At 52.8% G+C, this 13,438-nt stretch overlaps 1 protein-coding gene across 1 annotated transcript in view; it reads right to left on the bottom strand.

The window, feature by feature from the left end:
• MNT (MAX network transcriptional repressor) overlaps window positions 1–12,978 on the bottom strand; it is a 96,096-nt gene extending 83,118 nt beyond the window's left edge. Inside the window, exon 1 of the mRNA XM_015421911.1 lies at window positions 12,816–12,978. Coding sequence (XP_015277397.1) covers window positions 12,816–12,978 — 163 coding nt within the window. The remainder of the gene's footprint in view (window positions 1–12,815) is intronic.
• Window positions 12,979–13,438: the final 460 nt, after the last annotated feature.

Below are 13,438 nucleotides of genomic sequence, written 5' to 3'. Positions count from 1 at the left end.
CCCTCCTGTAACCCCCTGTCCGACGTGCCTCTCTTTCCAAGCCGCAGAGGCATTCCCCCCGCCCCCGCCCCTTCCTCGCAGCCAGGGCCGGCCCCAGTTTATTTTGCACCCTAGGTGGGGATCCCTTCTGGCGCCCTACCACCACCACCGGCGCACCCACCAATTAAAAAAAATAAATGCATTTTAGGAAGAATGAAAAGCACAAATAATCAAGAAACTCCCAGAGTACGGGGCCGGGTGCAGTTTGGTGCCCCTAAGGGCCGGCCCTCTAGGCGATGCGATCGCCTAGTGAGTGAGCCGGCCCTGGCAGCCGCCCGGCCCTCCCGAGGATGCCCGCGCGCGGGGCTCCCCCGCATCCTCGGATGGGCCCCGGCGGCTGCCTTCCCGAATCCCAGCAAAGCGGCGTCTCAGAGCCTCTTCTTTTAAAACACACACCCACCCCTCCGGTCTCTACGCATGCGCCAGAGTCAGTAGCGGAGCCGGCGCCGCGCGGAGCACGTCCAGGCGTCTGCTGGCTGGCTCGCTCGCTCGGACTGCCCCTTTCGCGTTCCTCCCTGGGCGAAGAGGCCGCGCCGCAGAAACCCGATCCGCCCAAGCCGCTGCTGCGGATCTTCCTTGGGAGCAAGTCTCCCGCGTCCGCTTGTGCACGTTGGCAGCGGTGCCGAGGCCAGTCTCCAGCGGCTTTGACGGGGTTGATCCCGGGCCGGAAGGGTGACCTGCAGACGGGCTCCCTGAGCCTATGTTTACTCGGAAGTAAATCTGGTTGTGTGCCCCTCCGAGCGCAAAGTGGCCAGCCGAACGATCGCTGTTGCTTCACGAACTGATTGCCATGTTAAAAGTCAGGCGAAAGTGTAAAGGGTTCCCTTGTTGGAAAGCCAGTCGAGCTGCAGACCGGCAGGTCGACAGTTCGAGACCTGAGTGTGCCGCGTGACGGGGTGAGCTCCCGTCTCTGGCCCCGGCTCCTGCCAGCCTAGCAGTTCGGAAGCAAGACATTGCAAGCAGATCAACAGGGACCACTCTGGTGGGAAGGGAACGGCGTTCTCTGAGCCTTGGTCTTTGGGGAAAGTCTTCGGGCAGCGCTGGCTCTTCGCTTGGGAACAGAGATGAGCACCGCCCCCTGGCGTTGGATTCGACTGGCTTTCGAGCAAGGGGGACCTTTCCCTCCTCTCCGGGGCCTTTGTGGCCGGATTTCTGCCCCGGAGTGGCGGCAGCAGCAGCCACGCCGGAGGTTCCGCGCTCCCGTGGCAATCCCCGGGCAGGCACAGACGGGCGGCGGCTCGCTACGATTCCCGGCTGAGGCGGGGCGATCTCTGGGGGCGCGGCCGTGGCGGAGCACGAGGCTGCTGGGGGGCGGGGCGGCGGGGCCTGGGGCTGGCGCGGCGGAGGAGGAGCCCTCTCCCCACCCGCCTCGCTGCCTGCGCGGAAGGTCTTTCCCGGTGGAAGAGCCGCCCGGCCGCCCTGAGCCGCTTCGGGGCCAAGCAAGCTGTGCTCAGCGGGCCTCGTTCCCTTCCCTGGGACGTGCGCGTCGCATGGCCGCCGCACAAGGATTAAACCCCGCGAAGTGCCTGCAGCGCAGCCCCAAGAGGTTGGCTTGGATTCCAGCAGGGCTCTTCTCTCCCCCGCAACGGGGTGGGGACCCGGCTGACTGGACTCTCCTCCTCTCCTCCACTCGGCCCTCCCAGCAACCATCCCCCTGTGAGGGAGGTCAGGCTGAGGGAGCCTCCGTGGCGGAGTGGGGCACCTGGGCCTCCTGAGCCCTGTCCGCTGCGTGTGGTCAGCAGCAGGGCCCTTCCCCCCAGGTCAGCGCACCGACAGCGGCTGCAGCCTAGCTGGGAGGACCCAGTCAGTCCCGGCCCAGTGGGGCCTGTGTTGAGCGGCCGGGAGCTCAGGGCTGGGGTCCTAGTTTTCTCTTCCCCTCTTCACAGTCAGGCAGGGAGAGACTTAAGGCCACTGAAGCTACCGTGGTCCCTTTGCTGCTGTTGCACACCGCTTTTTTTGTAGAAAAGGCCCAGCAGGAACTCATTAGCATAATAGGCCACACCCAACAGCAGGAACTCATTAGCATATTGGGCCACACCCCTGACAGCACAGCTCATTAGCACATTAGGCCACACCCCCATGTTACCAGAAGTGTGGTCATCCAGCCACACCCACCTTTTGCTTCTTATTCTGTCTGTTGTCAAAACCCAGGGCTTTTTTGGTAGCAGGAACTTCTTTGCATGTTAGGCCACACACTCCTAATGTAGCCAATCCTAATGAGTTTCTGCTGTTGGGTGTGGCCCGTTATGCTGATTAGTTCCTGCTGGGCGTGGCCAACTCAGGAGCCCGCCGGAACTCCGTTCCTGTGCGTTCCTGCCCCAAAATAGCCCTGCTTCCCAGTAAGTATGCAGGGATTTGGGAATCAGCCCCACTGGATTTACTGCTGACTATACGCTGGAAGGTTGGTAGCTTGGCAGTTCGAGTATGCTCCCGTCTCTGGCCCCAGCTCCTGCCAACCTAGCAGTTTGAAAGCAAGAAATTGCAAGTAGATAAATAGGTACTGCTTCAGTAGGAAGGTAACAGCGTTCTCTGTGCCTTGGCGTCTAGTCATGCCGGCCACATGACCATGGAAGCATCTTCAGACAGAGCTGGCTCTTCAGCTTGGAAACAGAGATGAGCATTACCCCCTAGAGTTGGATTCAACTGGGAAACCTGTACCTTTTTATGTGCACATGGGACTCTGCCCAGGCTAAGTGGATGCATGTGTGGGAGTGCAGCAGGAGGGTTCTGGGCTGAAATGGCCCCGGAGCCAGCAAAGCTGCGTGAATTCACAAGTGCCTGCGCCTTCCTCTGACCACCCATTGGTGACACCCAGGAGTGTGCGCTCAGTGAAGCGTGTAAGAGACAGGCCTGCTAAAAGGGGGAGTGCGGCTTAAATCCTGGCTGCAGATCTCTTTAGAAAGGAATCTGGGGGGGGGGGGGGTTCCTTCCTGCTATGATTACTGTTTTTATGTACATTTATAGATGTAATTTAGTTTTGGTTTTAATTGTTGCTTTTTAGACGTGCTTTAATAATGCTTGCTTTATCTGATAGCTGCCCTCATGGGGCAGAAAGGCAGGGTAAACAGACGAGGTCTGTAATACCAAACTATTTATCTTGTGCTTTGCACCCTATCCTTCTGACGTTGCCCGTCTTCCACCAGTGTGAAAAGCCAAGTCAGTGTCCATTCTTTTGATTAAAGACAGAGCAGGAAGACTTCTGCCTCGTGAATAAGCCCAAGGGCCTACCTCCCCAGCCCCTGAGATTTAACTCCTAAGGACTCTGAGAATCACCGGACAGTGGAAATTCTGAAGGGAGCACCTCGTTTACAGCTTGCCTGTCATTGAGAGAGGAGGCTCCTCTCTCTCCCTGTCTCTGAAGTGCCTGGGGCTTGCCACCTTCGCGATGCCAAATGTCCTGGCTTCTCAAATGTCTGTGATCCTGTTTCCTGGCCATGTAAAGGCTACGTACCTATGGAGGAGGGGGGGAGATGACGGTTAGTTCTGGGAGGCAAACGGGGGTGATTGGGTCCTGATTTTTATTGCCTTTACTTGAATCCCCTATATCTGTAATCTTTGCGAGTTTAACTTCAGTTCTAACAATAGATGTGTCCAGGATGGTCTCTATCAACTGTCTCAATAAAGTTAGCTTTCTCCAAACTGGCTGGTGTTGAGAACTGATTTAACCAGGAACCTGACAACTTAGACTGGCAGCGACTCTTCAGACTCTTTAGGTAGAGGTCTTTCATATCACTGATATTTTTACCTGGAGATGCCAGGGATTGAACCTATATCAATTCGACTGGCTTTCAAGCAAGGGAAACCTTTACCTTTTACCTTACTCCCAGAGCCTAGTCTGACAGTAACCACTACCTCACTTGTCTGTTCAAAAGGGGTTAAACCAGATTCACGGAGAAAGTTGGGACTGTTACAGCCTATTAGCTGGATAGCTTAACGGAACTTCCAGCTTCAGAGGCAGTATACCTCTGTATAGAAATATTGCTTCTATATTCACATGCCTTCTCCTGTGATGTCTTTTGATAACATGCTGTGTTGTTTCCTGTTGCAAGCCAAATGGTGAGGCCACATGGCCTCAATAGCCATGCCATAAACCCACATTCTTTCACACTTTCATGCCAAACGCCAGACCTCATGGCTACACTTTCTGGCCCACTTGCGACCAGTCATGTACACAATGAAGTAGCTGGAGTTTGGGTCAGATGACTGCAGGCGGGGTCCCAAACTTATAGCCTATCCCCACATGCATCTATAGCAACCAACAATTGGGCACACCCATGCCCACTCGCAATTGGCTGGTGGTCACATCTAATTTGTGACTGGAATTGGGGTATAATTGTTTGATCCCTATGGGAGTGAATTCTTCTTCCTGTTCTCGAGTCTTGCTCTCTCTCCTGTCATTGTCTGTTTTATTGCACCTGAAATGCTGCCTCTTGAGAGACAAAGAGTTGCTTTGTGACTTGGAGCACATGGTGTGCAAAAATGGACTATTCTGGACTGTGGATGATCCTGATGTGGTAACTATGTATCTTCAATGTGTAGTTAAGGCAAATTGCCCTAGCCTTTGTTATTTTTGTAATCTCTGGTCGTCTATGCTAAGCTCTGTACTGAATAAAGATCCTTCTTATTGCTAATTTGTCTTTGATGTTGTAACTGAATTCCAAGTCCAAATCTTGTACCTAACCCTGACCACATATGCTACCTTGGTAAGAGTGTGCATCTCTGGATAGAGTTGCTACTGTCTTAAATCCCAGATGCTAACTAAGGGTTGGAATCTCTCCCTTAGGAAAGGCAGGGACTAGTGAAAAGAGGTTCTGGTGGCAAATTGTTGTGAAGACCAGAGATGGTACAGACTGCCTCATGGCTTGTTTAATGTACTGGAAAGTACAGGATTCCCTCCCATCCCTGGACTGGCCTGGGTGGGCTAATCCCTGTACAACCTCTGAATCCCGATTGGTGGGGTAGAAGCAGCAAGGGAGAGAGGCTGATGCCCGGGTCTTCCTCTGAGCTTCCCAGAAGCATCTGGCTGGTCACGGGATGCAGAACTAGACAGACCTGTGTTCTAATTCAGTCAGATGCATCCTATTTCAATAAGAAGTGAGGTAGATTCTATTCCAGCGGATGGTGAGGGGTAAGAGGAGGCGTGAAACCCTCAGGATCTGTCAGAAACATTTAAAAAAGAATATAATCTGCAGATTGGGAAGACCTCCCTCCCCCCAACTTGCAGCCGCTGCAACTGCTCTCTTCAAAGGGTTTAATTTGTGGTGCGTTTCCTGCTCTACAATGGCCTGTTTGTTTGTTTTTGCAAATTACTTTACCAAGCTAAGATACCCCCCCCCCCTCCCCAGCATAAAGGGGACGCTTCATCAAGCAGAACTTTCAACCCAGCAGGGTTCCCAGAGGAGAGGAAAAGGAGGCCTCTTCAGCTCTCTGGTGAAGGGAGCTTTTTGTTTAGGAAATAAAAATACAGCTGTGATTTCAGAAACCAAACTCTTGTACTCCCTGCAAATGTTACCCTTTTGTGCTTGTTTCAGCTTGGAATTGGATCTAACCTGTTTACACACAGAAACAGTTCCTGGAAGTGCTGTCCAGGGCCTGGGCATGGAGAAAGGGGCTACTCGGGCAACCCTGAGGTGGGGCAGATAACCCCCTTGAGGTTGGTTTGGCTGGGAAAATGGTGTGTGGGGGTGGGGGTGGGGGTGGCTGCAGCCTCTCTCCCCTATGCAATAATTGGGCCCTTGGGAAAGAAGTTCCCTCACGCCTGATGTACCAATCTGAGCAGTTTGGCCCACAGTGACCTTCAGCCTTGCCAGATTTTAGCCCCGGGTGGCAAGATGGAACCTGTTGAACTGCAGGCACGGGACAGTAAGTAGTGTCATGCCACAGAGCCCTGCCTTTGCCAGAAAGGAAGCCTCAGGCCCCACCTCCGACTGACCTCTGCCCCCCCCCACATGAAAGCAGAGAGAGAGGACGGGTGGCCCCCTTGCTCTTTGCATGGCTGCCTGCTCACAGCAAATAGAGAAGGAAGCTCTCTTTTCCCTTTCTCATGATACAAGAACTCGTGGGCCCTCCATGACGTTTTAGAACAGATAAAAGGAAGTGCTTCTTCCCAAAGCGTAGTGAGCATGTGGAATTCACCGCGGCAGGAAGTGGCGGCGGCTACAAGCATGGACAGCTTCAAGAGGGTCTGGCGCAGCTTCCTGACACAGGCTGGCTTTTGCTTTCTTTTGCCAGTGTGAGGAACTGACCTCCCAAACCAGGATGTTTAGTGCATCAAATGCAGAGAGCCGGGAGATTAGGGGTGAATGCCTCACTGTAGAGCGCAGTTTGACTGACAGGCTGCTGCCTGGGTGCGTGCACCCCCCCATCTCTCTGATTGGTCAGGGCCAGCTGAGGAGAGTTTTCGGGAGTCTGGTCAGTCTGGCCAGAGGGGGTCAGTCCTCCCTTGGACTTTGGCTTGGAGGACTCTGTGTGTGTCTCGGTCTCTGAGGGAAACAGACAAGTCCCTGGGGAAGGGGAGGGACACACAACTCCTCGCCCTTCCTGTGTTCCAGGGCCCCTGAGGAAAAGTCCGCAGTTCAGAACGCAAAAGTCTCAAGTGCACCAGCCCTAGATGGGTTCCGCTTCTTCGCCGGCTCCAGACGTGGGGTGTAGGTTTGACAGACGAGACCGGTCAGGAGGCTGGAAACTGCCAGTCTAACCAGACAGAAAAAGGGTTATCGCTCCTGGAAAGCGGAGGATAATTCCTACCCAGTTATTCAGAGGGTTCAATGTGGAAGGGACCCCTGGCTTGTGTGAAAAGGGAAACGGTCTTATAATCCCTCAAGGGAAGTATTCAAATGCAGGAAGAAAGTACTAACTGCCAGGAAGCGAAACTTTATTAAGGCCCATTGTTGCTGAAAGAAATCTCCCAGACAAACAAACCTCTCACAGTCAAGAATTGAGTCTCTAAGAATAGAAGCTTCAACTATTCTATGTTTTCTGTTCAAAATATTATAATTTGTATAAACAACCAAATTTACCTCAGCTTCTTGTCCCCTGCCCGATTCCTAACTCAACTGTGCCCGTTCAATAATATGAACCTTTCTGTTTGAACTGTACTTCGTGTCAAGCGCTGTTTCCAAAAGGGATTTATAAGAGAGCTCCTGCTGAGCTACAGTAAATCCCTGGCCTGGGCAAAAGCCAAATAACTTCTCCATCACAGGGTGGGACACGCAGAAAATTATAAATCTATAATTAAAATACGCTACTAAGAGGCTGCTCAGTCAGAGTGGAGAACAGTGTTTTGGTGTGAAAATCCGCCTCACAGAGAGGAAGTAGCAGGGGTCCCTCATAGCCAGCAACTCAGGGAGACCTACCCGAGTCGGAGTGTCCAGGATGAAGGTGTTCGGCAGGAATGGAAAGGTGTGCTGGTCAGGATATAACCTGCAATAAACAAAGGTGTTTGCAATACTTCTCTGGGCTGCATTTCTCCATTAACAACACTTGAACTTTCCTTATTCCGAGTTGGCCCGTCGGTCCACCTAGCTTAGCATAGTCGACTCTGATTAGCAGCAGCTGTTCACAGTCCTGGGCAGAGGAGAGGAGCAAAGACCTGAAAAGTTTGCCACGGGTCTTCCAAGGTGTAACCTGATACCACCAGGACCACTTTTCTTTGTTGCCCTCCTGGGACAAATGGGGCAAATAGCAGCCCCCTGGGGTGGGCTGATGGAAAATAGCAGGGAGCCCCTCTTCCTGCACACTGTGGCCCTGGTCCAAATTGGGCCCCTGCAGAGTAGGGACTTCAGCTCCAAGCACGGAATTCCCTGCAAGGCCTGCAGAACTGGGCCCTGAGGACAGCCGGGAACAGGATGCCTTTCTGGGGGCGGGAGAGTGGCGCTCTCTCCTGTGGTGACCATGGGGTGAGGAGGAGGGGAAGCTCTGAGGCATCTGGCTTCTGGACTGAAGACTCCCCCACCCCCCACCCCACTCTAGTCTCTCCTGCAGGCTCCTTAAATCTCGACTGCCCACAATCTGATACGAAGGGGGACACAAGCTTCAAATTAAAGATGGATCATGTTCTGTATCGGGACTGGAGCATTCCAGGACTGTTTCTACCAGAGACTGGCTGAGCTTGGAGCTCTAGAACAATAGCCCACCAGGACTCTGAAGGCGGCCAATGAGGAATTAATGGTTCTGACAATGGCCTATAGTTGGTAGCTGTTTGGGGAAGTGGGTGGGGTTGCATGCTATTTAAACAGGGCAGTTGCCCTGGCTTTTGGCTTTTTTGTTCTTGCTGAATCACTAATAAAGGAGAGTTCCATCCATGGAACCCAGTATTTAACAGGTCACATGTGCTCCTCGAGGTCTCTTCTTTGTAGAATGGCTAGACTACGGCTGAACTTCTGTGTGAAGTGAACGGAGACCCCCGCCGCTTAGCTTTTTGACTTGACAGACAAAGCACAGATGGAGGTGAACAAAGGTTTATTTAACAGGAAATAAAGTAGTTAATGGCAAAGATGGTGCATGGATATCTCAGGTGAATAAAGCGGAGCTGGTTTTCAAATCAAGTGAAGAACACCCCCCCGGGGGGGGATTTCATCCCCCTTGCTCTGGCTGGGCTCCCTCAGAGAGCGCTTGACCATGCAGCCTCCACACCCCAGTTGGGAATGATGAGCTCTTAGCAGGATGCTTATTGGTGCCACTAAAATCTACTTCCTTCCCTCAGCCGACTTCCAAAGCCCCACTGAAGGCCGGACACCCCACAACGCCCCCCCCTCCCAAAGCCAGAAAGGGTGGTTCTGCCCCCTGCTTAAGCCGAGGCAGGCTCAGCCCCTCCCGGTATGTTCCCTGGGCTCTGATTGGCTGACAGTCACTTGGATTTGCATGAGGCCTAAATCACAAGGATTGGTGCAGAGCCCTGGCAGAGAGGCGGGACTTTCCAGAATGATGGCTGCAACTCCAGATATCCTTTGGACTTGCTCCGGTCCTGAGGGGAGGGGGGGGGTCTTGAAAGGAACAGCGCCTCTGCCTGCCTGCCAGTTGTCCCCCCCCCCCAGCCTTTCCCCTCTTTTTCAGGAACTGCCTTCTCCACGGGGGTAGATTTTAAAAAAATGATTTCTTAAACATTTTTTAAAATGATTTTAAAAATTTAAATTGGATTTTTTGGATTTAAATTGGATTTTTTAAATAAAATGCTTTTTGAAGAAAAACTTATCTAAGGACAGTTTTCTATTTAAGGTACATAAGAGTCAAAATGTTATTCATCAAGAAATAAGGGTTAGTTTTTAATTATGCAGCATGAGGCGGTCTATTCATGTAATGTTTAACTTTTTTGGTAAATGAATTCCATTAATCCATTCACAATGTCATGCTCTTCCAGAGATTTCTGTAAGATTATTGGGCATTTTTTTTCCTCTCTAGAAGATATTGTCACAGATGCTTGGTTTTACAGTTCTCACAACTGTGAATTTGTGTCTGCAGAGATCACATGCCTCTTCTTTACAACATAAATGTTATGTATTAAACATAAGAAGTCCAATGGGTCCTCTGCAAAATCTATGCACCTTTATGTAGAAAATCATGTTTTAAATCAAGCCTTACTGACTAGTGATTTAAATCCTGATTTAATTCTGCTTCCTTGTAGCACCCTGGAACTGCGCACCCAACTGAGGGGCTGTTAGGCTCAGATCTGGTCGGTCTTGTAGACAGTGGGGAAAAACCTCTCCTAGGAGCATTTTTTGGAGGGGTTGAAATAACATGTCCTCTTTCCCACTTTTAAAAAGTTTGCATGGTAGGTTATAATCTTCCCACAGCTTCTTCCAGGCTTTGAGCATTTTGTGATCTGAGAGCCCTTTCCTTATTGGGCTTAGTGGGCAGTCTGTTTTGTTTTAAAACCACTGCTTGCCTCAAATCTGAGGGACTGGTATGGCAGAAAATAAAGTGATATAAATGAGATAATTGAGCATAGTAGGGTTTTAAGGCCAATGCTGCCACCTACTGATCACAGGAGGGAGCATGGTGTATTTCAGATGTTCAAGCAGACTCAACTTCAGATCCGGAGGGCACTGGGCAGAATGACCTTGTGCAGATGCTTACGCACTGCAGACACATACTCTCCATGATGAGCTGACTACTTTGTGGCTTCTCATTGGTTTCAATAGGGCTTAAAGGAGGGTTGGAATGCCTCCTTCCCTGGTCTGCCTCTGCCAGCCACAAATCGACTGTTCTGGAGGCTCCCAATGTCACATGATGCCCTGGGGGGGGGGGGAGTCTTTTAATGGCTGCAGGAGGAGGCGGAGGCAAGGGCAACCGTGGCAGGAATCCAAACACCACCACCCCGCACAGCCGCTGCCCGGCCTGTGCTGTGGACACCCCCAAGAGTCCTGTACAAAGCGAATTTGAGAAAGATCAGAGAAAAGTCAGGGAAACTTCCGGAGGTGCACAAATGCACCTTGATGAAGCAAACCCCCCCCCTACTTTCCAACAGCATTGAATTTGGGACAAATAACTTGTGCGGAATTGCTCTTTGTCCCAAGAGGGCTTGCAAAGTAGTGTTTCCCCGGCCTCACCCGGGGGCTTGCCGTTCATTTTCCTTGGCCACTAGGTGGTGACCTCTCCTCACCGTCTGATCCGTATGCATTCCCCACCTAGACTAGATGTGGTCCTGACCTAAACCATCCTTCGGACTTGGGGTTTTGAAAAGGACCGTGCTCACAAGAAGGCTTGGGGGGGGGGGCGGCAGCCCTAAGGGAAGCCAGTCTTCCGTGACCAGGATTGAGCTAGATGGGCTGGTGCCCTGATTCAGTGTAAGGCAGCTCTCTGGGGCTGTCTCCAGCTGTGGGATGCGCACCCACGGAAAGAGTCCCGAACCTGCCTCTCATGGAGGCCAGGCCCTGCCTGTGGTGGGTCCCTCCCTTGTTTTTTTAACTGGGCATCAGCTTCGGCAGCTTCGGCACAGCAAGGATTCTTTGCATTGCTTTCCTTGCCCGTGCGCGTGCAGAGGCATGTTAGTTGGTGCCGCAGGTGCCACAAGTGGGAGTTTTCTGTGCCCTTCCCTTCGTTTTTCCCTCCTGGAGTTGCTCCTGTGCTTTGCAGTGAATCCAAAGGGACCCTGTCCCGCTGCTTTGCCAGCCCTTTGGCTTCTTTGTGCAGCTGCTGGGCTGCTAGAATGAATCCTAGAATCACAGAGCTGGAAGAAACCTCCAGGGGCATCTAGTCCAACCCCCTGGCACAAGGCAGGAAATTCACAAACACCTCCCCCTGCGGACCCGCAGTGGCCCCTGCTCCACGCCCAGAAGGTGATAAGAAACCTCCAGGATTGCTTCCTGACCCCAAAGTGCCCCCAAAGTCATTATGAACCACTGATACCCACCGGTGGCACACTGAGCTAGTGCGGAGAGCATACCCACCGGTGGCACACTGAGCTAGTGCGGAGAGCTGGTCACAGCAGTGGACCGGGATCCGGAAGACCCGCCTGTACTTTGCCCTGCTGGCTCATCGGATGGGCTCATCCTAACCTACTTGGCAGGGTTGTTGTGTCGTGTTGATCAAACAGAGGAGAGAAGGGTGATGTGGGCCCCCTTGAGTCCTCATTGGGGGGAAATGTGTGGTATAAATGAGGTAAATGAATAGGTATAAATTGTTATAGTGCTACACTGTGATTATTTGGGAGAGGCTTTGGCTTTGGGGTAGAGCATCTGCTTGGCACGCAGAAAGTCCCAGGTTCAATGCCCACAATCTCCAGTTGAAAGGCTCAGGTAGTGTATGACGTGGAAGACCTCTGCCTGAGACCCTGGAGAGCCACTGCCAGTCTGAGTAGAGGGTGCTGACCTGGGTGGACTGACTCAGTCGAAGGCAGCCTTGGGTGTTCACGTATTGACCTATGAATGGCACCCTCCCGGTTGTTTGGAGTTTCCGCTCCTTAAGAAGAGCCCTGATGGATCAGACCAGCCTCCCGTTTCACACAGTGACCAGCCAGTTCCTCTGGACAGCCAACAGCAGGGCAGAGAGGCCTTCCCCTGGTGCTGCCTCCTCCTGGCTCTGGGACTCAGAGGTCTGGTGCCTCTGAAGGTGGAGGCTCCCCTCAGTCGCCATGCCTAGTAGCCACTGGTAGACTTAATCCTCCATGAATCTATCTAATCCCCTTTTAAAACTGTTTATTCCTGTGGCCATCACTACACTCTCTGGCAGCGAATTCCGCTGTCTGTGTAAAGTAGTATCCATATTCCTTTCTGGCAATTAGGGCAAAAAATGCCCAATCCATTACTGGAGGACAGGTTTAACGTGTTGCTGGCACTGTAACCCCAATGCGTGGGATTTTTTAAAAGATCTGGGAAAGGCCTAAGTGAGAGAGGTTAATTTGCTTTTTAAAAATTCAATAACTGAAAGTGTTGGAAAGAAACAGGCCCAGCTCTTTTCCAAGGGTGCACAAAGTAGCCAGAGTCAGATCCAGCAGACGAGGGGCCATCAGGAATCCAGTGTTTTGGGATGTCTTCCCAGCAGAGGCTCATCTGATTTAAGGCTGCCGTCAGGCAAAATCCGATCTGTAATTTCAGATCACTTGAAAAATGCTTGGTAGAACCTGGGATATGGGGGAAGACCCACCACTCCCGTGCGATGACTCCTCGTGTTTTCTGTTTCCCCCGGGAGCTTTCTGCTCCGTGGCTCCGTGCTTTGCCTTCTGTTCCCATGGGGACGGGACAGGCCAGGAGGGCCTCTGCGTGCCGCTGCTGGGTTCTCTGCAGGCATCCCAGGCCTGGTTCTGGCATCTCCAGGAGTGGGCCGCATACAGAGCAGACCTCCTTCTTCCAGACCCTTGGCCCGTTTGAGAGTGCCCCGTTTTTGCTGAGCTGGTGGGCACTTCTGGGAATTTGGGTGCGGGGAGTGGATGTCACCCCCAGGCGGCTGCAGGTGGCGTTCTGGAGCCCATCGCAGCACGTTGAGAGGGTCCAAGCCAAGCATCCTCCTGTGACGGGGGCTGCAGATTCCAAAGGGGTCCTCCCTGCAGACCCAAAGTGGATCCTTCTCTGCCTTCTTCTGAAGAAGCTCCTCCTCCAGGGAAGGGGGCCGGGGGGGGCGCTAGGACTGCTTCAGAGGCTTGAACCTGGCCCACTTTGGGGGCCCATCACTGGTTACAGGAAGAGTCGCTGGCTCTCTAGAGAAGCCCTCCGCTGAGTTCCAGTTGTTGCTGCTTCAAGAGCTCTCAGAAGCCAGCTTGCCCCGTGTCCTGGACAGCTCCTTACCGCAAGGCTCTGGCTGCTCCGCTCTGTGGTCCCTCCCCGCTGCCTGACTCCAGCTGCCAGGTTCAGCGCCAGCCTGGCCTGATCTTGGCTGCCCAGCAGAGACCCTGTGGAGCAGGTCGAGAACGGGACCGATGGCGCTGCCAGGGGGCCGTGGCCCTTCCCTGGGCCCACCCTCCCAC

Source organism: Gekko japonicus, unplaced genomic scaffold, assembly GCF_001447785.1.
Source record: "Gekko japonicus isolate JY-2015 unplaced genomic scaffold, Gekko_japonicus_V1.1 scaffold43, whole genome shotgun sequence".
Lineage (NCBI taxonomy): Eukaryota > Metazoa > Chordata > Lepidosauria > Squamata > Gekkonidae > Gekko > Gekko japonicus.
The sequence above is the reverse complement of the archived record's forward strand: the minus strand, read 5'-3'. Positions and strand labels throughout refer to the sequence as shown.